The sequence below is a fragment of the Cuculus canorus genome, chromosome 2 (assembly GCF_017976375.1).
Source record: "Cuculus canorus isolate bCucCan1 chromosome 2, bCucCan1.pri, whole genome shotgun sequence".
Taxonomy (NCBI): domain Eukaryota; kingdom Metazoa; phylum Chordata; class Aves; order Cuculiformes; family Cuculidae; genus Cuculus; species Cuculus canorus.
The window spans coordinates 107,883,968-107,911,048 of record NC_071402.1 but is presented as its reverse complement, the minus strand read 5'-3'; the positions used below and the strand labels follow the sequence as shown (position 1 = coordinate 107,911,048).

Sequence of the window (27,081 nt, the reverse complement as noted above, 5' to 3'; positions counted from 1 at the left end):
GAGACTGACAAAGCCAGTGGAGGTGGCTGTTCTCAGCCACTTCTTACCTCAGCCACTGAATAGGTGTGTGAAGATGAAGCCAGACCCACCCTGGCAGTCACAGAGGATAGAAACAGATCATCAAAGAAGGGAGATGCCCCATCCCTTAAAACGTTCAGGAAGGAGAAACTGCTCTTCCTTTAGAGAAGAAAAGACTTATCTTCTGATAAGATTTAAGTTGTGTCCAGACTGGCCAGTAAACAATTCAGGAAATTACTCTGTTTATCTCCCCCTCCCTTCACTGTTGCTAGTTTTGGGATCTGGAATTTGAGCAAATGTCTTGTAGGAAAAAAATAAAGAAAAAGAAGAAAAAGAGCACTTGATTTCCCTCATCTTGTCAAGGGATCATCTCTCCTACTTGCTTCTTAACTCTTATGGGTCTGCCAGGGGAGGTTTAGGCTGGATATCAGAAAAAAATTCTTCACGGAAAGAGTAATCAGGCACTGGAACAGGCTGCCCAGGAAGGTGGTGGAGTTGCCTTCCCTGGAGGTGTTTAAGGAACCAGTGGATGAAGTACTTAGGGACATGGTTTAAGGGAGTGTTAGGAATAGTTGGACTCAATGATCCAGTGGGTCCTTTCTAACCTGGTGATTCTATGATTCTAAGTGGGTCATGGGGTCAACTATTTGTGTACCCCTTGGTTTCTAATCAACAGTGCTATTTGGTTTGTTTCTGTGTAGAGCCACGGAGCAGAAAGGCAGGTATCTAGTGCGGGTTATGGGAGCCCAGGACTTGCAGCAAAACAGGGAACACATTAAAATACCATCTTGGTGCACCTCAAGGACATCACATCATGTTTGCCTCCTACACACGTAAAAACCTGGGGGCTTTCTGGTTTGGATTGTGGGGGTTTAGTTTGTTTTTTTTCTCTCTCTCTACATCTTAGAGCAACAGAAATCTAAACAATTGCATCACTTACTCATGTATCTTCATGTCCTTCCAGTTTTCTAACACCTGCCCAGCTTTATTGTGCTCAAACAGAACACAAAACCTCACTCAGCATCATGGCAATATGGGCTGGAATGAAAGACCACTCATTCACTCACAGAGAGGTTGCAGCTGAATCACTGACACACAGAGAAGCAGCAGTAAGGTGGAAGAAGACCGTCCTGAACATGCATCATCAGGAGGACTGCTGCACTTAGGCAGCTGTTTCCATCCAGTCACTTTTCCTGAGCTGAGCCACCCCAAGTGAAAACTACTCTTCTCCAACAGTCTGAGGAGGCAAAGGGGATCCAATTTACTCACTAGTGGAATGCAATTTGCATTACTCAACAGTGCATTATTCTTACTGACTAGAGCCTTCAGTGCTTTTTTGTTAAGTAATGGCCCTAAAAGCAGCAGTGGCCAATTTAGAATCTCGGAGGAGGTTTTGAGTATGCATCTGCATCAGCTGCAAACCTGACCTAATTTCTATTTACTTCAGAAACAATCAGGAGCAACAGGCACAACTTCAATCAGAATCAGGTAGTCTGGATTGGGTTTTGATACACACATGGCCTGACTCCTTCTACATACGTCTTTAGTGCACCTTGCAATTCACAGGTGCCATTCAACACAGAAGGCTCAGGATGTGTTTACACGAGGCACTGGAGCATGTTATTCCTCAGGGAAGAGCCTCCATGTCTGACCTCAGAATTAAAAGCGACGTCATTGCAACGAGTAAGGGACTGTATAAAGGCAAATCATATGCACAAAGGTTGTTCCAGAGTGCAAGTAGTTCTACAGGCTGAAACTGGCCTAAAAGAAACAGCAGGAGCTGTGCTACACCTTGTTAGCTTGCACCTCTCTGTCCTGCGCTCCATTACACACTACACACTGGCTGCAGCACTTCTTCAGGTTTCTCACCAAGCTGTGAAGACAAAAGTGTCAACACATACAGTGGGAGACACAAGTACTACCATGAGTGACACTGACTACCAGCTTTTGTGGTGATTTCATATAGCCTATCTCCACTACTCATGGCATTGCAAACCATGTTGGAAATTGGTTGAGCCACGTTCCATGCAATGGTGTGCTGTGTGTTTCCCCCATCCTCTCCTTCAATAGTTCCCCGTTAGGGAGGATGGAATGATTGTGGAGTGTTCAAGAAGGCAGGAGCTGCAGTAACAGCCTCAACCAACTTCCTGAGCTACCAGCTGAATCCAAAATGCAGTGGCTGATCACCACTGTGGAAACTGTGTGTCTTCAATTCCTCCTGTCCATCTTCAAACATATTTCTGTCATTTGTCTCAACAGGCACTGTTGGAATGTACTGCATACCAAGTATTTTTGTTTCTATTTATCCATTCCTGTCATTGTTGTCAGACTTTAGCTGTCTGTAAGTTTTTGTGTAAACCAGTTCAGCTGGTTTTGCTGGAGAGATTGGGTAGAGATCAGCACCTCCAGAACATGGGTCTTGTCACCGTAGGGTAAGTGGAATGAATTGTCCTTTGGAGGTACTGCCTTGATCCCTTAAGTAAGAAGGAAGCTTAGACTACTTGCTTTTTCACTTCAGGTGAAATGAATTCCAACATAAATGTGTTGGCAGAATCACCCAGCAGATCTGGCAGAGTGACAAATGCAGCTTGGGTTTCCCATTTCTCTCATTTTGGGTTTCTTATTCATTCTCTTTTAGATCCCTGTTTGTAGCAACGAAAACACAGTCACATGAAAGTCATTGCCACTGAGAATATTATGGCTCTGCCAGCACTTGAGAATGGGTTTTCTTGTGGATTCCCTCAACTCAAGATCCCTTGTAGTCTCAGACTCTGTTTCATAGACCTGAGTATTCTGCTTGGCTCACTAATTGGGGATTTAAATACTTCTCATGACACTTCTGGATGTTTTTTCTCAAGGTACTATATAGATTTCCCGAAGGCCAGAGGCTAGGGAAACATTGTATTCTATATGATATAACCTACCAGTGAGAAAAAGTTAGAAGCTACCCAGTTTGAAAATAAATTCTAAGATAACATGCCCATGGCTTTTAATAACCCCTGCAGAACTAGGGAAAGGGACAATTAGGTGGAGAAAGCATGTTGTCAGGGAACAGGGTCAGGAACAGCAATTGGAGAAGAGGAAAACCTGAAGAGAATTTCTTGGTTTGTTACTGTCATATGCTGAATGACAACTCATCCTGTGGCCAATGTCACAGCTTTGATTTTTTGGTTTTCTAATCAATGTCTTGCAGATGACTCAGCTTTATTGACAATATCAGTATTGCATTAAATGTTACTTCCCAAAGCTGTACTCCAATACAGAGTTAAGGGGCTAAACATTTCCCAGATGCCTTATTTCTATACGTAACAGGCTTGCACTAAGGATACTCCATTGCAATAAACTGTGTGGGAATTATTGATGATGGAATACAGTGCTAGAAAAGATGTCTAGAACAGTATCTTAGAAAGCATCTGTTCACTCTACAGTTTATTTTCTTAGGTCACTGTGATCTGTTTTTGTTATAGCTTCATCATTTATTTGTTGATGACTTGTACAAATGGCATTCATGAAATGAGACAACTCACCTGATTTTCAAATATTTAAGAAGCCACAACTTCCATGGAGACAAAAATACAGTTTAAGTACTAGTAAGCATTCAACTCTTCTCTCCTTCCCCGTAGCCCGAAATATCTCTTCCAGTTTCATCTGCTTTCCTTACAAAGCCTGTGCCCATTTATGTTCCAACAATAAAATGTAGCTCTAATTTTCTACATTTCTTTCCTGAAAATACATACCCTAAATAGATGAACAACAACCACAAAAATGATAAAATCCACATAGATATCTAGGACTGCAAAATCGACTGACCGTCAGATTTTCTCTTACTAGCGATGTGGAAAAAAGGAGTGAGAACTCAGCTCAGAAAAACACTTAAGAATTTGTTTTTGAAAAGCCATCGCTCAGGCCTCTTGCTGAAAGAGGTTTATCAGGTATGTTTACAAAAATAAAGTTAAATTTGGACACATTTTAGCAGCTGCCCAAAGCATCCTTCAGTACTGAGGGTCCTATTGTATTGTGCCAGTCTGGGAAAATCTGGGCCTCTTGGTTTTTTTTTTTTCCTCAACACCTTAGATCCTGCTGAAGTCAGCTGATGTTTTTAGTGCTTTCTGAATGCTTGCCTATGGTATTTAAAACCGGCAGGCAAAAGCAAAAGCACACCAAAATCACAATGTTTAGGCATTAGAACACATAGATGATGGCCTTGATTCTGCAGCTGCTGCTTGATGGGCAGCTAAAAAATAAAAAAGACCTACTTGAGAGAGAACAAAATAAATCCAAACCGCTCAATAGTTTTGCTCAGGCAGTGACAGTATTTCTTAAAGAGATGTGTTAATCTTTGAAACTTTGGGTCTAAGCATGTTGACTCAATGGAATACACATGATGACACTACAGAATCAATGAGAAATATCTAGGTTTGATTCAAGCAAAACCAGTTTAAAGCTTCAAAGCAAATCATTTTGCTAAAGACACTATCTATGCAATGAAGTATACCCAATTAGCTGCTCCACTGTTTTTCCTTTTAGACAGTGACTCTAAACCTGCTGTTTCTAGTCAGTTAGTTCTTTGCATTTCCCCTGCCCACATCAAAGGAAGCAGTAATTTGCTGCCAATATTTGAAAAGGCATTACCAGCTGTAGCTAAAAAAGAAATTAGATTTTTAACACCTCAATGCAGATTTTTAAATTTGTTTTTTAAGTTCCTGCACGCTGCCCACCATACGACTATTTTCTATATTGGAGGATAGAACTTCTTGGGCCACTCCTCCACAACACTCACACTGAAATCACTGAAATCAGCCACGTAAGTTCCTGAGTTTTATTCTTTGTGTTCAGCTACAGGATCACATCACTGCAGGAGATTCAGGCTAAACAGATTAGCAAACAGAGCTTTCACTGACCAGCTTGCTAGAAGCCAGGCCCTACAGAAGTGCTCATTTTCCCACATTTCTATTAAAGTAAGATGAACTGACTGCTCAGCACTGTAGCGCATTTAAGTGTATGCAGGAGGCACCATGTATCACATAAGATCCCACAAGCTCCTTCCCCTCTCATGAGAAAGACCATGGAGGAGGATTCTTCCTGTCTAGCACACTCAGCTTTTTATAAAGTACCAGTCCTTGGAGTTAAAAAAAAAAAAAACATAAAACCAGAAAGGTCTCATCAGTTTTAACTGTCTGCTATTAGAAAGCCAATCATGGGCTGATTTTGTCACATAAATCACATATTGCATGAGGCTTATTTTAAATTACAGCTTCTTACATCATCCTGGCACGTCTAGTATACCGATTGATGCTTCCTGGACTGGATTTTTTTTTTTTTTTGTGTTAATTCCATTTATAATTTCCAGGCAGGGAGTGTCAAAGTAGATGAAGGTTATGTTTATGCATTAGGATGAACAAACAGCAGGCTAGCTCTATGCTCACTAACACATTTATCTGTACAAAGGGAGTCTCTGGGAGACTTAGAAGCAACATAGGAGTCGATTTGTATATTATAATCCATTATAATGAAGTCTTTCAGTCTCACTACCAGAAGTGAAATCCAAAAGCAGAAATAAGCAAGGCAAAAACCTTTTAAAGCTGTTTCTCTTGTAGCAACAGAAATGCTAATATGCAATCTATGATAATGCATATTGCCATTCAAACAAGGTCATAACAGCCTATGGTGATGCTGCATTATTCCTAGACATCCACCATGTTCACATTTTTACCTCCAGTCATCCTTTGAGAGATTAGATAAAATATTCATCTCTTCATCATCTTGCAAAAGACGATACGCCGCACTAACATGGTGATTTTCAAGCACAGACCGGTCATTATATAGAATGGCTGAGTCTGACCTGGGATTTAAAAGAAAACAGAGGAAAGGTTATGTTTCTTCTATTTTGTCTAAAGAGTCTCACATTCAGAAGTTTTCCTTTAGTCAGCTTTAGAGACAGAACATGTGTAAGCATTTTAAGAACATTTATAATGCTTTGTTCATTACCATTATTCAGTAAAAGAAAACTAAGATCAAAATTTACCACAAAATCTGTTTCATCAGCTGAAACACACATAATCTCTTAAAAAAACCCACTAGATCTGTGAGAGATAGGGACCACTAGAGTTGAATCAGGAGGCTCTTCTCCAGCTCTTGTGGATGTTGCTCTCATATTAAAGCCTAAGGAAGCAACTGCTGCAGGTGCATCCCAATATTGTTTCCAGAACAGCGAATTAGTTGCAAGTAAGATAGAACTGAACCATTTTCTGTCACCTGTGCGCTAGACTATGCTGTCCTGAAGGGCAATTGTCTGAGGCACAGAGTAGGGCGAAAGGCACTTCACATCTTGTTTAAAGTTCCAGGGCATAGATCTGAGATTGATGAATGGCTAAAGTGGTCTGAAGACAAAGTTCTTGCTGGAAGTTAATGGCAACAGAGGGAGAGGATAATTTGTTAAGGTCCCCACTCAGTTGTTGTTCCCAGAGAGAAGTAGATGTTTTTCTCCCCTGACACTCCAAACTATCAGATGTTCAGTGTTACAGGGAATAAATTACAACTGTCTCTTCTTGAATTCTTCTATAAGTATATGGGAAATAAAGCAGCTTCCCAAGTATCATATACATGAAGCTGTAAGAAGTGGAGTGTGGATCGGCCCAGAACCGAGACAGAAACTTCTTTTTACATTCCCATGCTTTCCTGAGCATATGTGTGATTTATCCTACCAACCTATGGATGTATCCCTGTGATACACAGCATGATTCAGTTAACATACTTCAGGCATCTAATTTACGGTAAGATGCAATGCATTTTAGAAATGCCCAAGTATGCAGTATCGGTGGAGGACATCTAGACATTGTGTCACTGCTATCAGTATACTTCCATTGTTGAAACACCGTACAGACATTATATACCCAGTTCTCACTGCAACTAGAGGCTTTAAAACCTTTGTATACTTCTGAATTTCGCTGCGAACTTATCTTCTCCTTCTTTCTTGCACCAACCCAAAAGACTTCTAGAAGATTCTGAGTTAAAAAATTGGTGGTTCCGTCTGTTTTGTGATCAGCTAATCACTGTCTAGCAATTTATAAAGCTTGTATAAAGCTTGAAAACATGACCTCCCTGAACTGGAAACTGTAAGCATATCCCCTTGCTACAGGTATGGTTTTCCACTAAAGTAAAAATAGCATGTGTAGTGATGGTGTTCACTGATGAATACAGATCTTGTTGAATTCTTGATTTATGCAGTTCAGGTTTGATTCTTCAAATTCAACAAGGAGAAAAAACTGTAGAATTACAGTGTCTTCTCCAAAACTATACCTTCATCCAAATATTGCAATCTCTACAGCAATTTACCTTTGGGAACTTTGCATTTTGATATATTTTTGGACCTTAGTTTTATAGACTGTTAATATGAAACAGCATTCAGGAAGCTAGAATACATGCATTCCATTGTGAATGGCAGAGTAAGGGAAAATTAAATGCAAGCTAAGGGAGTGAACTTGTGTCCTGTAACACCTGAAAGCAAAAGATACTATACTATTCCAGGTGGCTGTGCTGCTATTCTCCCAAGGTCTTCCCCTCCATTTCCCAGCCCATTGCTATGATTTACAATGGCCTCACCGTGTCTGGATGTGAAAGTTGTTGGTGGTTCCAGTGTGTTCATAGTCATGAATAGCAGCTGCGAAGATCATAGCGAAGATCTCCAGCTCTGTCAGCCAGTGCTGAAAAGATATTACAGAGCAATCAGATAAGTTTTCATCTTCCCAGACATTAAGGCTTTTGTCTTTTATGGCAAGTTATCCACTGCTGACAGTCAATGTTGCACATTATAGCCTTTTCCCTGCAGTCAGCTGTTTTAGAGCAAACTTCTCTGGCTGATAGACAAATCTGAATCAGTGTTTTTTCCTGAAGCTTCATCTAAATAAATGGAACTTCAGCAGCAACATATTTTCAGGGGCTGATGAGGCTTAAGGCAGAGCAAAGGGAGTTATGTACCTTTCTTAAAGAGCCATGTGTGAGGAAGAGAAAGAGGGAAACTTCAAGAAAATAAAGGCTCTTCAAGTGGAACTTGATGATATGTGTGCAGGTATGTACACAACACCAAGGCAGGTATAACACTTCCAGCCTCACATACAGAAGAATGTCACTAATTTCCAGTAACTGCAAATATTTGTCAGTCACTGAATCATGAGGGGAAGAGGAAACACAACCTCACAAGTTGTACATCCTGTTATTTCTTAATCATTTATAGAAACATTTGAGAAAGCCTTTGAGATGTTTTTTTACCTAATTGCCTAGTCAGAGCCTTCATTTTCAATGCTTAAATCCCTTTTGACTCTAATCTCTAAATGATTCAGATTCCTCTGAGTCAATCAGTGGTTTTATGTCTGGGTTTCCACTGATCACACATAAGGAGTGCTGTTAACATCAAGTACATCAGAGACAGACAAAAGCTCTGAATACTGTAGATGTTGTAATTATTTGTATGAAATGCTTAAATGTGTTACATTTAGAGAAAACCTTTAACAGAGCGGTTGCCAAATGTTTTTGTAACTGCTTATCATCAACCTGCAAACATTTTGATAGACATTCATATACCAACTACCTTTTAATTCGACACCTAGTAAAGGCAGTATCGCTTCCTAAATTTATTGTAGACATCTATTACAGCTCAGGGGCCATCACCGGTCTGTCAACTATGTGCAAGGGAAACACAAGTAACTGTGGGGTCTGCACACCGCCTGGGCAGCTATCCTGTGTTTCATAGTCATCTCTACACAACCAAAGAGGAGTGAAGCAAACCTCAGTAGTAAATATCTCCTTACACTAAAGATGCAGTTTGAAATATTGGCCACGATATTTCACACAATGCCACTGACCATAATCAAGGCAGTTCTTGACTTTTTCTTTTTGAGAAAGAGAGAGAACAGGACGAAGATATCTAGAAATGATCAGACACAGAAAATTAGCTATTTTCTTATTTCCACAAAACTAGTCCAGGACTGGAGTGGATGGCACTTATGGTGGAGAAATCTGTGATGTTTCTGTTTCCAGGTGTGACTTGTGAATAAGGAATGCTTTACAGCTGATGAAGAACACGATTTCAACTTTCAAACAACAACTTCTGGCAATTGCAATGGAAGAAAACAGGAACTATCCTGATCTGGAGTTCAGTTCCTCAACCATGTTCTGCCCTTCCCCCAGTGCAATGGGTGCAAATGACAGAAAAACTTCAGACCTTCTGGGCATCATCTGACAAGTCCTACTCCAACAGGATTATATGGCCCAATTTTTTAAACAGCACTAAAGCAAGGAGCTCTGTGCTTGAAGTCTCCTACCACATCTCTTAAGACACATACAGAAAAAGTGCTAACTTGCACACCCTATCAAAGCATCATTTGTTGAACAAGTTCAGGTAATGCAGGTTTTCAAGTAGGGTGTAATACACCCGAGGAGATGTAGTACATCTCACAACAGCATTTGAGGACAACCATTCAGAATATAGACTGGGATTACAGTCATGAACTGTTGGTAACAAATCAATTGCTGTGAGCACCACAAAGTCCAAATAGGCTTGTGCATAACAGGAAGGAAGCACCATCTAAGTAGTCGGAACCTTTCAGTCCTTTTTTTATGCTACAACTTTGCAAGGAAAAACACATAAGAAGGCTAAAAGCCTGCAGAGACTGAAGGCAATCTCCATCAAAGCAGTGATAGTACCTTTCACTAGTCTGTGATGGACTTCATCTTGGGATCAGAGAGCTGGTTTTAAAGAACAAAGCCACCAAGAACTATTAAGAAAGCAGCAAGACACTGCCGCAGGTGGAAAGAGTGAGGAAACAGGAATGGCTTTCATTTCTGAAGAGCTGACAACTTGTCTTTCTCAAAGACACAAGAAATACAAAGAATTATCTGCCAAGCCAAGGCATTGGCATGGAACAAGGCATTGGCATGGAACAAGGCATTGGCATGTGAACAAAATGCATACAGAAAGAAAAAAGAAAGAGGAAAGAGTAGCATTTCCAAACCTAGTTATACAAATGGATGCATTTCCAAGAAAATATTGCAAAGGACAGAAAGCAATAATTAGCCCGCTTCCTTCTCCATAGTTTGTAGTTCTTTTATTCCAAAGTATTTACCATTTTCAGAGCTCATGATCATCTGCTTATTAATCATAACAGTCTAGAGGGTAGGAGGGTTTAACTTCCCTTTGTAACAAACAGATGTGACACAAGTCTGCACTTCTGCAGTTTTACAGGTCAGCTGCAGGGCATATTCTCCTGTAATTCTTGACAGTATCAGAGAAAAATTCTTAAGTTTTACCATTCACACCTCGTTGCCTGGAGTCTCAAAGAAACCATATGGTAATGCTTAATAATTGTAAAGATTAATCAGAAAATAATACCAAATAAAGTAATAATCATAGCTGAATGACAGAGTCAAATAAAGAAAAGAACGTGACATGAGCAAAAATTGTGTCAGTTCTTTGAAGTTCTTCCTACACATCATGCTTGTAGACCAGTCCTCTATGAGACAACCATCAGAGTCATTCCATATTCTCTTTCAATGTTATACCTATGAGAGAACCCAAGAGAGTCTGGTTCATGCGGTCAAGTATAACAAAAAATTTCCAAGGCATCAGCTGAAGGGAAAAAATAATGGAAAACTAAAGAGATTTCAGGCACTGCATATGATTAGAGGGAAAGAAGATTTTTAATTAAAAAGAAACGTGAAGAAAAAAGAAGCTTGGAATAAAACTGTCAAGGGAGCTTGTAAATAATAGGAGAAAATATTCAACAAAGGCATATAACTGTGCAAAGATAAACCAGACAATAGTTTCTTTCTTTTGAGGCTGGAACAAATGACCAATACATAAACTACTAAACTCTGAAAAACAGTAGTTTTTCCACATTGAAAATAACTACTCGACAAGATAAATAAGGGCTATTTTTCTGTTTTATTGTATGATTTTTTCACCAATCTTTCTCTTCATTCAGAAAAAGAATAATTAAACCAAGGATCTCAACATGCTTTCTGAAACCAAAGTCTCATATTTCAGCATGTCCAAGTTCCTTGCATAATCATTGTGAAAGTGATAAACTGAAGAAATATGTATGCTAGAGTAAGGATAAGATATTGATTTAAGCAAATTCTGGACAAAGGAAAATGTCTCCTAGCTTTCTGTACTATGTGTGAATTTCCTATGCATGCGAGAAGCTAGCCCTGTTGCGAGCAGCAGCTTAGAATTGATGACCTCTAGATCTTGTCTTCAAACTCCACTAATCTATGTGCATGGAGATGGGTTCTATCCCACAGGGGGAGGTGGGCTGAAAACTAAGAAAAAGGGGAAAACCAAGAAAAAACAAATTTAAAAAAGCATTCTAACTAGGGAAGCAAAGCTGAGATGTCAGCGTTGACACACTGTTGTAAGTCCCTCAGTAGCAGGAGTGGTTTCTTCTGCTACGTTGGCTCTTAAACCAAATGATATCCTTTTGCTGTGGGAGCTTTAGTGCTTGAGATTATTCCTGATAAAAAACAGAGAATTCACTAAGTCTTCTGGAGTGCAAATCCATTGTAATGGTCTGCATGGGCTGTTTTGGACATAGCTTATTACAGCAGGGATACAAAAGCAAAGGGCTCAACTCGGGCGAACAAGGCACTGACTTCAGTGCCAGCTTTTACATACGCTCACAAGTGCACAAATTCTAATTTTGAGCTATAGATGTAAATCTGGAACGTGCTTATTTTCTGACCTCTCCCCATATTTCAGAACATTTTTTCCTCTGAAATGGAGAGGAAAAATGCTTCAGAGACATTAAAAAATAAAGCGTTTTAATACTGAAGAGTTCTTATTTGTCACTTTAAAAATTAGGTATCACAATAGCATGGAAAGGCATTCGGACACAGATAATTTACTGGGCATAGGTAATACATGAGAGAATATCTCCACAGACACAAGCTAGAGGATGATAGCTTTGAGCATTTGTTGCCAGGCTGAGATAAGGCTGAGACACATTACAGAGAAAATTTTAGATAGATATTTCTCCTTCCTTTGGTTTTCCTTCTCAGTCAGATTGGAGCCTGGGATACACACAGCTGTTACTTTTTTCCCTGATGAGTTCTAGCCTTTGTTTCTGCCATTGTCTTCAAAGCCTGCATGACACATTATGGTGCTGCAGTCCATGTGCTGCGGGGCAGCCCTGGATAAACTGTCCCCAGAAATTGTTTGCAAGAGGCGTTTCCACAGAGGTACTCAACTACATCTGCATGCTGTACACCTTGAGCATTCCCTACTATTTATTGTCTCCACTGTGTGGGCCAGTAACTTTCTGAGCCACCAGCTGAACCCAAACTGCAATGGTTGATCACCACTCTGGAACCTGCCTGCCTCAAATTCCTCTTGTTTGTCTTCATATTATTTCTGTTGTATGTCTTTACAACCACTGTAGGAATGTACTACGTACTAAGTATTTTTGTTTAAGCCTTCCATCCATTCCTGTCATTATTGGCAGACTTTAGCTGTCTGTAAGTTTTTGTGTAAGCCAGTTCAGCTGGTTTTGCATTTCCAGAGCATGGAGCTTGTCATCCTCAAGTAAGTGGAATAAATTGTCCTTTGGAGATACTGCTTATCTCCCTTAAGTAAGAAGAAAGCTTAACAATTTGCTTCTTCACTTCAGGTGAAATGACTTCCAACATAAATGTGTTGGCAGAACCATGCAGGAAATCTGGCAGAGTGAAAAACAGGGCTTGGATTTCTCATTCATCCTTTTTTTAAATCACTGTGAAAAGTTACTTAGATCTTCACCTACCTTCTATTTCTAAATAATCCTGAGTCTTCGTTTCCATTAGCACAGCCATATCAAAGTTTGTAGACGGTACAAGCAGATTCTACTGTGGATAATCATAATCTCCTTACTGAGCAAAACCTGTTGTAATCTCATTATGTATTCAAAATGCCAACTTCCGTACTTACCACAATGCCTGTCTTGAAAAGTAGGTAATGGACTGTCTGTGTCACGTCTGCGGCGTGCATTAGGTTGTGATAAGGATTTTTGTGTTTACTATAGCCAACTTCCAGAGCTTCCACAAAGGACACCAGTGCAGAAATGGGGATCTGAGGAAAAAAGCACAGAATTACAACCAAAATAATCACCTTTAATAGCTAGCATTCAGATGGGAACATTTTGAACAGAGGCCCTAAAGAGCAGTTTGTACTTCACAAGTAAATAACACACTAAAACATCTGAAATTGGCAGTCAGGAGAGAGAGTGAATCCAGGTTACTTCCTCAAACCAGCTTTCCCATCCCTAATTACATTATGGATGAATCATTCCCTCACATAAACACACATAAGTAAGTATACTATCAAATGCTGTCTGGAAGACACATGCAGTATGAAAACTAACATAGAACACTTGATTAGTTGCCCCTGGAGAAATATTTCTAATTAGGCCACAAGTATCAATCTGTTCCCCTCACAAACCACTGGAATATACCTCTGCTTCACTATTCATCATCAAGATTTTCTAATGAAACACATCATATAGCAAGTTTGAGATACTCTACAATGAGGGGTATAATTTATCAGACTTCAGTTTCTTCACAGTGAAATCCAGTCTGCCCATCTAATGGACTTGCTGCAAGTTTCTGACTCCAGAGGTAGAACTGTACACGCTCAAGAAAATGCAATATAGAAGATTCCTAGAGAGCAGACTATGCAGGTTGTGTCAGCTGCAACAGATGCAACTGGTAATATGACTTCTTCAGTTTCATCTGCTCAAATGACAAATGCCCTAAACGCTCATATTTCCATAGTTAGAGGGGCACTGCTGTTCTTCTCTTAAGTATGCAGCAAGGGAGGATGCAGTTCTGACCAGTTACCTTCTTAAAACTTTTCTCATCAGGCACAAGCATTTCAAGAAAAAGTACAGGAGAGAGAGATCTGTAAACCCTTTCCAGCCAAAGTGAGTAGACACTACCAGAGAGTGGAATTGTCAGTGGAGGAAGGGACAATGGAGTATTTGGGTAGGAAGAATGCTTAAGACCTAAGAGCAATATTTCTGCCATCCAAATTTACGTCTGCTCAGAGCTGGAGGAAAAGACGTAACATTTTTATCTGAAAACTGTAGCAATTATAGATTCACAGAATAGTTTAGCTTGGAAGAGACCTTTAGAGGCCATTAGTGCACCCGTACTTTGCAATCAGCAGGGACATCCTCAAGTAGATCAGGTTGCTCAGAGCCCTGTCCAACTTCATAAATAACATTGTGTCTTGCTTACTGCAGAAAGTGCAGTGTCAACGAAGCCTTCAAACAACACTAAAATTGCATTCTGAAGGAAACGAAGCAGGATGAGAGGAAAGTGTAACAAAACTTGAGATGGAAGAAGAGGTTTATCTTCTAACTACTGACCTTGAAACGGTTGATCAGGTCATAGCGTGTGAGAAGTTCATAGAAAATGAATTTCAGTGCATGATCCCCACTGGCATCGTTTAGTGCAAACACATCAAAGGACCACTTGTCTACATTCTGCAAGAGTAGGTAGAAAAGACAGTTAATATGGTCATTCCTTTTACAATGATAATTTGATTTCTATCACATCTACAAATAGACAATTAGAGTGGCAAGGTAGGTAATATTTTTTTAACTTCTTCAATTCCATTTAACCAATACAGAGTCTAATTTACTGCTCAGTATTGTATGACTTGCATTTAAGAGGCTTTCATTAACAACATGTATGTTATTTATTTTTTCTAAACATGATAATTCTCCACGCCAGAATTTAATTAGTAAAGGTTTAATAATTTAAAAAAAAAAAAAAAGGATCCAAAAAGAATCCTGGTTTGTTTTAGTACCTGAAACACTGGGATGGCCCTGTTGTGGCTGATTTTACCCTTCTTTGTCCCATACCCACATGCTACATCTATAAAAATAAAAATAACTTTGAAAGAAAGAGAAACAATAAATATATGCCTTCAAATGATATTAAAGCCTCTGGATTTTACTGTGCCTATATTGTTTTTGTGAAGAAAGTACTCAAAAGCTTCCCTCATGCTTAAAACAGAATAAGGTGATATGGTTTTTGCAGCTAAAAAAAAAATACAGACACCTATGGTCATATTTTCATAGAGTCATAGAATCGTTAGGTTAGAAAAGACCTTTGAGATCATCAACTCTAACTGTACCTGGCCACTACTAAATTATGTTCCCAAGCACCATGTCTACTCGCCTTTTAAACACCTCCAGGAATGTTGACTCAATCACCTCCCTGGGCAGCCTGTTCCAGTGCCTGATAACCCTTCCTGTGAAGAAATTTTTCCTAATGTCCAATCTAAACTTCCCCTGACATGGCTTAAAGCTCTTGTCCTATCACCTGTAACTTGTGAGAAGTGGTTTTAACTACTTACTGTTCAGTCAACCAAAATAATAAGTAGCTAGAAGAACTATCTTGCTAGATCCAAACGGCAACTTAGTTCCTTCTGATTTAAATATTAATCCTGAACTGTGATTGCAGCATAAACTGCTAAAAGGCGGCATGACCCTAATCTTCCTGGTTTTTTTTTTTTTTTTTTTTCTTTTAAAGATAAGTGAGTCCACTGGGGCTTTCAGAAAACTACAGAGCAGGAGAAAATCACAGGAATCTGATGTTAAGGGCTAACAATGATATAAAAAGCAACATTTATAACAGAACAGTAAATATCTAACTCCAGGTGGGAAAATTCAAGTCAGTTGTAAATGATATATTAATGCTGCAGGGTGCTCAGTCAAGAGACTGAGGAGGGAAAGGTCAATTCCCAGCTCATGAAGCTGAAGTATAAGGTATAAGCCTTCTTGCAGAAAGTTGAGTTCAAATCTCAACTCTTACGGAAGGTCATGGGAATTGACAGCACTTGTTGTCTATAAAGATAAAGCCTCTTGATCTCAGAACTGGATGTTCCTGAAACCTTATGAACCTTTCTTGCCTGGCCCTAGCATCAGAGGAAAGGTGCGAAAGGAGTGACAGCTAGAAGAATGATATACAGATCAATCACACAGCTGGATCTGGCCCAGGACCAGCTCTCAGTCTCACTTGCCTGCTAAGAACTTTGATGTACTCCTCACAGGGATTTATCCAAATGATTTTCCTTAAGCCGTATATTAAAGACCAAAATCTATACTCTGAAGTTTCTCTCACTTTCAAATTCTGTTCCAGATTCTCATTTCCTTATGGCATTTTCACCGCGAAAGAAACGTGACTGCATTTCACAGATGCATGTGTTTAGATGCTCTCAATGCAACAAGTAGGGCTGGCTAGACATAATATTGAGTATTGTTAAGGATTAAAGCCCATCTAAAAATAAGCCATCTTTCTTAACATTACTAAAAATGCTAAATCACAACTATCTACCAAGTTCTTGAAGCCTAATCCAGCTTTGTTTCTTGTTGTTGTGGTCGTGTTCCAGGTAAGGACCTGACTTCAAGCCAAGTGCAAAGCACAGTTACCTTTAACTGCCTTGCAGTTGGTCACCCATGCATCAGCACAGCTACAGGACTTCTTCTGAACAAGACCAAAGTGTTTTGGTACTATCTCTCTTCAGCGTGGTGGTGATCCTAGCCACCTTGCTACTTACATAGTGTTGACTATGCATACACAGAGCTGCGTATGCCTCTTGTGGAAGTACAGTCCACACAACAGCTAATAAGTGATTGAATAGCAAGGATGCTGAAGATTCAGCTCTGCTTTCACCAGTCCCAGTAAATCGTTTGCTTGCTGAGCAGTCGATATTACAAGCTATGTGGAGCCCACACACTGAATGCAGGGTCAAGCTACTCCAAAGATGATTTTTGGCCCGAATCGCAGAACACCAATTATAAATTGCAGTTTTTCAACACTTTCAGTAGTGGTTAGAGAGGAAAAACAACTGAGAGAGGAAAAAAATTTCACCAAGAAAGCATGTTTTGAAGCCCTTGAATAAACTTAGAAATGGGTGGGGTGGGGAAATAATGTCCGAAGTATCCATCTAATAAATTTAAAGGATTTTCCTGACTTTTGAGTGTTTTTATTTTGCAATTATTTCAGTCAATGATGCAAATTAATTTAAAGCTTGCATGTATATATTAATTTCATTTTGGGTTTTATGGCATTTAAAATAATGTCTTGACTATGTTGAAACTTAATTTACTGTAAGGCAACCCTACCTTGTAGAAATAAAAGGAGTTTATTCCTTTATACATTTTTCCTGGGTTTTTAATTTTTTAATTTTTTTAATGCTGTGCTCTTGCAGCAGATAAAATTTACCAAATTGTGAAATTGCAGAATAGTACCTCAGAATTGTTCTTTCACAAGAAATAATTGTTTACCACATAGGTGATAAATTTCACAGTAGAACTATTTAGATTTTACTGAGGGAGAAATCCTTGCTCTTTTCAAGTCACAGAAGTTTTGCTATTGACAATAATGACAACAGCATTTTACACTAACTAGGGGAAAAACCCTCTTAATAGAAGCATGAAAGTGTCACAGTTGGCCTAGAGGCTTGAAGCAACACCAGTAATTCTTTGAAAACTAGTGGATTTTATGACCTTAAAAAATAGTGCAGACGTGAACCCTATATCAAGGAGAGATCTAAAGTGGAGCAGAACTTTATGGATGTCTTGTGATGGAGGGGAAAAAGTGCTTCTTCTCCCCAAGGACAGCTGGAGAAGTGAGGGATGGGAAACTTTTTGTGCTACGTGTCTGTGGGTGACTGGCCCTGTAGACTCGGCTGAATCACAGAATCACGGAATCACAAGGTTGGAAAGGACCCGTTAGATCATCGAGTCCAACCATTCCTAACATTCCCTAAACCATGTCCCTCAGCACTTCATCCACCCGTTCCTTAAACAACTCCAGGGAAGGCGACTCGACCACCTCCCTGGGCAGCCTGTTCCAGTGCCCGATGACTCTTACTGTGAAGAATTTTTTTCTGATATCCAACCTGAACCTCCCCTGATGGAGCTTCAGGCCATTCCCTCTTGTCCTGTCCCCTGTCGCTTGGGAGAAGAGGCCAGCTTCCTCCTCTCCACAACCTCCTTTCAGGTAGTTGTAGAGAGTAATAAGGTCTCCCCTCAGCCTCCTCTTCTCCAGGCTAAACAACCCCAGTATCAGAAGCTGCTTTAACGCCACATATACCCATGGTGGTGTAAGTGCAAATAAATCCAAGGTGTCTTCCTTCTCAGTTCTGTGTCATTATTCACCCATTGCTTCGCCGCTCGTAGGAAACTAGAGATGAACTGAACAGTTCTTCCTAAATGCTCAGTTTTCTGCCTTTGTGTCTGTTCCTAACCTCAGAGAATTAATTTGTTTTACAAGCCAACAAGTGGATTCAGAGATAGATGTTATTCTGCACAACATTACTGGAAGTTCTGACGTCTTTGTAGCCACAGACAAGCAGAAGTCTATACTGCAAACTTTGTAAGTGACTACAGGATCTATGTTCAATACCTGTATATTAGCCAGCCCAGAAATATTGCCATGACAGCATGGGCATCACAAAAGGCTGAAAAATTAACTTCTAAAGCAGGTAACAACTTCTGCAGCTAGTTGATATGAAGTTCTGTCTCTAGCACTACACTGCTGAACAGCAGATCACCACAACCTACTGAGTAAATTGACATTTAAACACGTCTGTATAAATGGTATGTAGGGCTACTATTCTGATGAGAGACCAGGCTGATTGTCCCTTTTGTGGCAACAGGTCTTACACCCATGTCGTGCAGAAACATAATAGGCTACTGTAGTAGAAAAATCGGTATCCAATATATAGATAGAGAGGTCCTGTGAAATCACTTAAAAAAAAAAAAAATGCCTAATCTCCCAACCAGTGAAAAAGTGAGAGAGATTATTCACCTAGGACTTGCAGTTACGACTCCATCTGCATGTTTTGCAGAAGCTGCAGTTTTTCATTATTTTATTAAAACCAACCTCATTTTGCCAAGCTGATTCCACAGCTTTGGGTTACTCACTGCATATGTCCCCTTGGCCGTGTGAGCAAAAAAAGGAGAGCACACAGTTCAAAAATAAGCTAGTTTTGACTCCATGTCTTCTCAGTCCTTGTTTGTATTAGCATGACTGAGGGGAATGTTGATTATGGCAACCTAGAACAGCTGAAGGGAACTTTTTACAGAACACACCAAGCACACAAGGGTAATTGTAAACTTTTTTCACTTGGCTTTACTGGGCTAAAGCAAGCAACAAAGTATACTATTTTCCACTAAGGAAATTGGATTAAGAAATTACATATTATTTCAAAGGCAGAAGAATTCTTTAAAACAAGTAACTCCCATTTTACCCACATACACTACCAGCTGCAAGGCCATTCAGGCAAAGACATGTTCTCAAAATAATTTTGGAAAAAAATATATCCTAGAATCCTCAGTGGCCAAGTGGGCATTATTTCACCCTGAGCAAAGTTAGTCAATGCCTTTGTTGTTATTGATGTTTCTTAACTTACTCTAGAATGATTAGTTCTCTTTAGGATTTTTAATCATTTAAAAACATAGAAAGAGTAGAGGGATTCCATAAAGTATAAGTCAACTGAGAGTAGCTGATGGGTCTTGCATTGTCTTGTTACTGCTGAGGAACTCAGAAGAGGTACCATTATAGATACATCCCCTAATAAATTGTCTACGGCATGTAGTTCTGAAAGAACAAGGACTTTAGATCTCATCTGCAGGACTGAAGCTAACAGTTGTCAACCTGCAGCTGGAAAAAGGTGCAGGTGGATGCTTTGATTCTGTACATGAAAGTCATGTGTGATTATTAGTCTTGCATTCTATAGATCTTCTGCAATTCCTCCACAACTTCTCATGAGTTGTACTATCCAAAACAAAAGAGATTCTGTACCCTATGTGTAGGTCTTTCTAGTGTGGAGAGAGAGGATTGTTTCATGAGCTTTACATGTCACACCTCTGTGTATTGCCCCACTGTACCGTGGTTTTTCATGGTTGAATGGCATGGTTGAACCTTACGCAGCATTTAATCTGCAAAGCTGCTGTGAAGGCAGTCGGTTGCTAACTTGTGTTAGTAGTCTTGATAATTCCTGCGTAAGTTAAAAACCTTGCAATTGTCCTATTAATTGAACCTTTTTCTTTTTTTCAGACTACTTCTAATCAGAAACCTCAAATTCATAAGAGGGTCATTTCTCCTAAATTGAATGTCACCTTGATGACCCGAAGCTGAGCAATGCAAGAAACTCCCTTCTTTCACAGTAGCCAATCCTTTTCCTTCTCCACATCCCTCCAGCTGTGTTTTCTTTCTTCCCTGTGAGAGATTGTGATTGATTCCAGCATGTTACTAAGCAGTCAGTTTAATAACCTTAAGCTAGAATAGAGCTGTAACCTTCACAACCTAAAAATGGCCACAGCCTTGAACTCTATTTTTTCTTTTTTTGAAAGGATATTCCCTTAGGCCAGTAAATGATTAACGTATCTGAGCTAAAGTAAGTGTCAGATAGAAGCAAAGGGCAAGTACTAAGACTCCCTAACCATGTCAAATATCATTGTTATCTTGATGCTTTGTATAGAACCCTCCCCAACACCTTTTCCTTGGAAATACCTTTAGCACTCCAATTACAGCTGGTGGGTAGCTCAAACCAACCATATTTGAAGTCCGTCTGTACATTCTACCAAGACAAAATAGATAATAAAATTAAACAAAACAAACAGATAAAAATCATAAAGCAGCAGACCAGCAGAACTTATTTAGCTCAGGAATCCCCAACTGCAATTTGTTTTTTTCTTCCTCCTTGTTCCTATCTTGCACAATATTCTCTATTGTATAGCCTAACTTGAGACTATACATTTTCCATTATCTCATAGCTAGTTTACTTGGCAGGACATCACAGAGATGATGCCTATTCCTCAAATTACAGAATGTCTTACCTCCTTCTCCTTCCTGTCAGGGGCCCCATAGCCTTCTCTTAAGTGACAGTTCAGGCTGAATCCCTCTCCTTTAGCTCAGGAGAGCCACAACTTTCCTCTAGTTCCATATCATATCTGAACACTTCTTCCTTTGGGCCACAGTAATTTAGATCAGCTGGAAAACAGCCTCCTGCAGCCAGCTCTACAGTTCATTTACTTCCTTGCTGAGCAAGTCCCCCACTGAGAGTGAGAGTTAATTCATGAATAGCCTGTCAAACCTAGGAGAAATCTGTTCCAAGGAGAGTTCCAAGGAGAAATGACAAGTTTAATCCTACCATAGTTTGCTGACACTCTCAACACATGTACAGTAACTTTGGTACACAGATGAGAAAAATGGTTATAGACATGCCAGTGCAGCCTTTTGCATGTCTGTGCAGCACGTGGTCCACTGTCTGATACATCCAGCCTCCCGCACAGAGGGATGGTAGCTGCTCACTGCAATTCTGAGGAACTGTGAAAGGCTCTTTACTCTTCTATTCCTGACTTGAGTTTTGCTGTAGATACTTGGGACCTACTGTCTTTCATGTTACCTAAAGTGTGCTGACAGTTTCATATGCACCAGTTCTTCTTCTGTCTTGAAGGAAGAACATCAGTGGAGAGTGGTTACTCGGTAAGAAAAGGTAAGATTGGAAGTGAGTACAAATTGAAGTGACTAAATCTTTTAAAGGGTTCAGAAAGTGGAATCGGTTTTAGTAGCAGGTTCTGATGCAAATCACAACAGAGAAGACTGAGAGGACTCAATGGATTTTTTTCAGGTCCTCTCTTCCTCTCTGAACTCCAAAGTTTTCACATCAGTCTTGGTCTACAGTTAATTCTAGTAATACTATGATACAGGATATTCTAATTCTTAGCAGTTCTTCGTAAGAAATACTAGACCACAGAGGTAAACAGAGACAAGGGAGGACTTGGTCTGGGCTGAACAAATATTGAAAGCTCTCACTCTTGTGCTAGAGCTGCGGGGAGGTGCATATTCTCTGTCAAAATTATACCAACCGTGCTACTACATCTGTATTAAGCTAAGAGCAGATCAGTATGCGCTGTTTCAGGCTGCAATCTGTTACTTAATCCCAAGTTTCAGGTGTAGGTCTAGATCTGTGCAGAAACATCATTAGAAGCATATGAAAGTATTCTTCATTCAATACTACAGGTGCAATCTGCAGCACCTAGACAGCCGCTAGAACAAAGTAGCCACATGCTCCTTTACCTTTCCACAAATATCCCAGCTTGTACTGCATGGACGATACTCCTGAACCGGGGTTTTTCCTCTGTCCTTTTGAGCATCATCCCCATTTGCCGTGTGAATGTAGAAGCCAACCAGTCCCTGACCTCTGAGGGCACAGAGTCGGACTGGATGTCACTGAGCTCATCTTCTGTGTCCAGTAAACGCCTAGAAGGGTAAGGAAAAAGATGGGTAAACAGACTCCCTTGGAGAGCATTGCAACGTTATTAACAAAAAAGAAACTCACATATATTCTAATTAAGGCAGTTGTGAGTAAGTAAGTTGGGTTCATCACTCCCAATGGAACACAACTGTACAAGTCTTTAACAGATTGTTCATTCTCTTGTATAGTCGAATGTCAGATTATGAAACTCATTACTAAGGCAACAAACAAGAAGTATCAGCCTTCTGAAGGACAATTTCCTAATCATCGACTGACTTCTCATCTTCAGCTCATCAATATTCCTGAACTTTTCTGCCCCTCAGAGCTCATTTACGGTTACGCTCAACTTCGCAGTTATTATTATAAAACTGTCTCTTTTCCTATCCTGGTCTTCTGAGGTGACTCTACAGGTGTGTTTAGCACTAGGGAAATGGCACATAACAGCAGAGCGGGGAACTTCTCTGCAACGTCTTACCAGTCCACCTTTATTATGACATTTTTTTAAATTTCAAAGATATGATGCAATGAAAAGATTTACTATTCAAACCAATAGAAGAGTAGGAATTCAGAAATTTTCAGAAAAAGTAGGACACGATTGTTATAAAAACATTTCTCCAAGAGAGTACATGTTAAATTTGTGATTGCTTTTGACCTCCTTCCCTGCCCCATGAAACTTAAAGACGTTTTTAGACAAACGATTGAAGAACTGCTCTTCACAGAATATAATATTTCAATGATTATAAACATACTGTTTGTGAACAACAAACCTTAGCTAGAACAGCTTTCCCAACTCACATGTAAATGATAGTTTTGTGTTGTTCGTCCTACATATAAGAGGAGTGCTGATGTCTGTATCTAACTCACCTAGTTTCGTCAATGTATACTGACTCAAGAACAGTTGCAGCATATTCCAAGTTCTTCTTTAGGTCTACAACTGAAGCTTCCCCTCTCTCTAATTGCTTTACCAAAGACCGCAACCTAGAGAAAAGGAGAAGAGAAATCTGATTAGTACAAACAGAAATAGGTTTGAGAGTGTGTGTCAGTTCAAAACTGGATTGCGCATGAGACCTAGCATACACAATTGGCAGGTGGAAGCTTCTGGAAATCTATACGGTTCTTTAGACCATATACAAGACAAAAATCACTTTTCAAAGATCGGTCACAATGATACCAGGCAAACATCACATTACATTTAGGCTCAAATAACTCCGCGAGTTATGACTGTCCCCTATTCATACTGAAATAAGTTAAAATAGAAACCACTTGAAATTCAACACAGGAGCTATGAGAGGGCAACTTCATTCCAGCCATAAGAGAGTAACTTCTTGAATATTATCTGTTGGCAAACATGAGCCATTTAAGATGATCAGTGTACACTTATGCAAAATTGTATTAGAGTATATTTAGAAGTACTATTGCAGGAGCACTATACAAGGTTAGGAAATGCCATGATTATCATTAGATCAAGACGTCACGCTTAGACATTCCCATCTATACTATATAGAACTCATGGAAGGGTATTTATCAGATTATTATTATTGAGGGTGATGACAGACTTTCTGAAAATAAAAATTTGTGCAAAAAAATGTATCCTGTGTCAAAGACAACTAATATATTTTTGCAATTTTCTTTTCTCTTTTCCTCTCCTTCATGATATGTGGCAAATTAGAAAAAAACCCAAAAAGGGATGAAAGACAAGAAGGAAACTGTGAAAGTAAAATCTAAATAACTGAAGCAATCCAAGGATATACATGCTTACGATTAGAAGAAGAAAATTATCATTCTTTTAAAGGACTTTGGGATAAAGATTCAACACATTAAAGCATTGTTGTGAATGTCTTCATCTTTGTTAAACAGTAGTTAAATAAGCATTCAAATATACATTTAACAGTGTAGCAGAAGTCACAAATTGTTGACTTGTCCTGTTCAAGATGCAAAAATGTGGAGAAGTTGTCATGTCATTCAAAATTTGTCTTCTACTTAGCAGACTGCTCTTTCTCAGCTTTTTCTATAGTCTGTGGAGAAAAATAACCTTTTCCACAAGGTAATTCAGATCTAGAATGATACAGATGCCTGTTTTCACTTTATTAACTATAGTAGGAGCCCAGCCTCCTACAGTAGATGTGTACGTACATATCTTAAAGGGAAGTTAGTGTCCGTATTCCCTTGCTATCATAATGCATCTGTCACAACAGTGCATTCAGGAGAAATTGACTCTTCATCAGTCTGTATTTCATGACAGACCTGAGGAGCAGTCAGTCTGCCCGTGCACCGACACATCTTTCCAGCTGAATTTTCTTCCCTCACCTTTCCCCACATAAACAGTGAGGCTGTGGGGAACAGAAATCATAAGAAATATTGATTGTTTCTCTTGCTAGATTGCATAAATACCACTTCTACTGACAATGGTACTGCTGACACACAGCTACATGTTTAGCTCTACAGATAATCTTGAGCAAGAGGTGGACCTTCAAAGTCTGGAAGGAATACCTCATCCAATTGTCAGTGTTTGAAAAACAAGAGCATTGTTTAATACTTCATTCCTGATGTCAGAGTGGAGATGGGAAGATCAGTAAAGTACAAATACACTGAACAGAACTCATCTCTATAAACTATGTGCCAGCACATTTCCCTCGAATCCTGGAACCCAGCTTGGGATATCCATGGGGCAACCTCAGCCCTCTGGAAGAAGAAACATGAGTTTCTCTGTGTAACTGCGCCACCAGGTGAGAGCAGCAACACATTGTGTTTGATGGGCAGAGTTAGAAAAGGTGCTCTCTGACCTTTCAGCTTGATACCAGCCTTGAGCGGTACACATGGAAAATGAATTCACCTCTTTCCTAGACCCAAATCACTGATTCCTCCTACCATTCACAGATTTTCTTGCCAATGCAGAAGCACAGGAAGAGAAGAAAAACAGAACAACTTTCCTGTCCAAACCATAAACGTTGTTTCATATGTCTCTTCCTTCCTTCATCCCATGTATGGGGAGTGCGGAGATGTGTCCCTTTCACTAGTCACCAGACAACAGCCACAGGAGTTCATATTGCAGAATGAACATTATCTTTGGCTTTTCCTGACTTTTACTTAATTGATTTAAGTACTCAGCAGCTCTATGCCACAAGTCATTCAAAATTCATGTTCAATAATAGCACTGTGAGTTAACGGCTGCTTCATGGAACCAACATTCATCATCAAAGAAGATTATGCAGAGTAATGCATGCATCAATCATTTGGAAAAACAGAAGTACAGTTGTAATAAAACCTTGTCACACGATCAGCCACTCTCATGTGAAAAGAATTACACAGTCTTTGTCTTACTATCCATTATCTATAACTATTCCTGATTCATTGTGTCGCAGCAGCTGCTGCCAGTTACCTTTACTAAATAAAAACCTGGTGATAGTTTGTCTCTAATGCATTCCATGTAATTCTATTTTTTTTTAACTAGTCCTAAATGCAATCAAAAGGATGAGGCCAGGCTGTCTCACTGAAGGGCATCCAGGCAAATTTATTGGCTGAAAAATTCTATTTCAGGGTTGCAAAGTAATTCCAGAATTCAATCAAATTCACCGAACTATTTTGACTGAAATAAAAATATTACCACAAACTTTTAACATGTTTTATTTTTAGGAATCTGTATTAAAGCAATGGAAGCAGAGGGCAAGATGCTGACTTTCTATCTTTACCCTAGAGACCAGCCATTGCAGCAAGTGAGTAGGGTTCAGTCACCTGTGCTCTTTCTCAGGAAAATACCATGTCTGTGAGGCTACTGACTAAAAGAAACATACTGTTATAATTACCACAATCAATTCAAAGAACCCAGTTCACAATTTACTTTGCTTTTATTCTAACTGTCTATTTTGCATGAACAAAACACTTTTCTCAATCAAAGGATGTTTTGTTCTGTTATTTTTATAAAGTTCATTATAAACTGATTGAAACCTAAATTTTAATTGCTCCTTTTTCACTTTTCCTCCTTTTCTTTCAAGTTCATAACTAGAAATTTGCACAGGTCTACCAGATTTAGTTCCACTGAAGCCCATGGATCTGGTTCTAGGAGAAGCCGACAATTCTTGTGCACAAGGAGATCTCCATACAGAAGTAAGCTGTCTTAAGACCACATGCCACAAGTCAGCCAGGATGTAGGTCAGCCAAAAGTTTCTCAGGTTGTGGTCATCAGAGTAGCAGTTACAAAGATCTGGTTGGTCACACAATAATAGCTCTAAATCTAGTTGTTTAATGATTTATAGTACAGCTAATGCCTTTCTTAATGAAATTATCAAGAGAAGCCATTCCTCCAGTCTGCAAATTCTCTGTGAACATGTGCCAAATATTATGGAAAAAGTCTGCAAATTTTGTTCCTGTGCAATTATTTCATATTTTAGTCCTTGAAATAATTCCTTAACTGCCCAAAGGAAAAGCCTAGTCCTCAGCAATGTTATGCATTTGAACTTCCTCTGACTCTACAGGGAGCTCAAGTAGTAGTAAAATCTCGAAAAAGTGCCAATTCCAGAATGCAGTCTCCTGCATTGCGCTTTCAAAGAAAAGTATCTCCATGCACCCACTGTGAAAACCTCTGAGAGTATCTACAAATAATCCCATTGAATTCAGCAGACCAATATATTTGTGCAAAGCAAATGACAGTAAGAAGTTATCCAAAGCTCCATAGCCCCACTCCTGCTCTTTTTAATGTTTCCCTGAAACGTCAGCTATCATAAGATTCAGGAAGACAGAAAGAAAATTACTAGAAACTGGGC

The 27,081-nt window shown here is 39.4% G+C and overlaps 1 protein-coding gene across 7 annotated transcripts in view; it reads right to left on the bottom strand.

Moving 5' to 3' along the window:
- The window catches only part of PDE1C (phosphodiesterase 1C), a 291,755-nt gene that overhangs the window by 49,889 nt on the left and 214,785 nt on the right, over window positions 1–27,081 (bottom strand). For all 7 annotated transcript variants that reach the window (XM_009568489.2, XM_054060642.1, XM_054060646.1 and 4 more), the window contains 7 exons: window positions 23,186–23,299; window positions 22,144–22,326; window positions 20,575–20,641; window positions 14,412–14,528; window positions 12,974–13,114; window positions 7,621–7,721; window positions 5,732–5,860 (listed from right to left, as the gene is read on the bottom strand). In XM_009568489.2, the coding sequence (XP_009566784.1) occupies window positions 5,732–5,860; window positions 7,621–7,721; window positions 12,974–13,114; window positions 14,412–14,528; window positions 20,575–20,641; window positions 22,144–22,326; window positions 23,186–23,299 (852 nt within the window). The remainder of the gene's footprint in view (window positions 1–5,731; window positions 5,861–7,620; window positions 7,722–12,973; window positions 13,115–14,411; window positions 14,529–20,574; window positions 20,642–22,143; window positions 22,327–23,185; window positions 23,300–27,081) is intronic.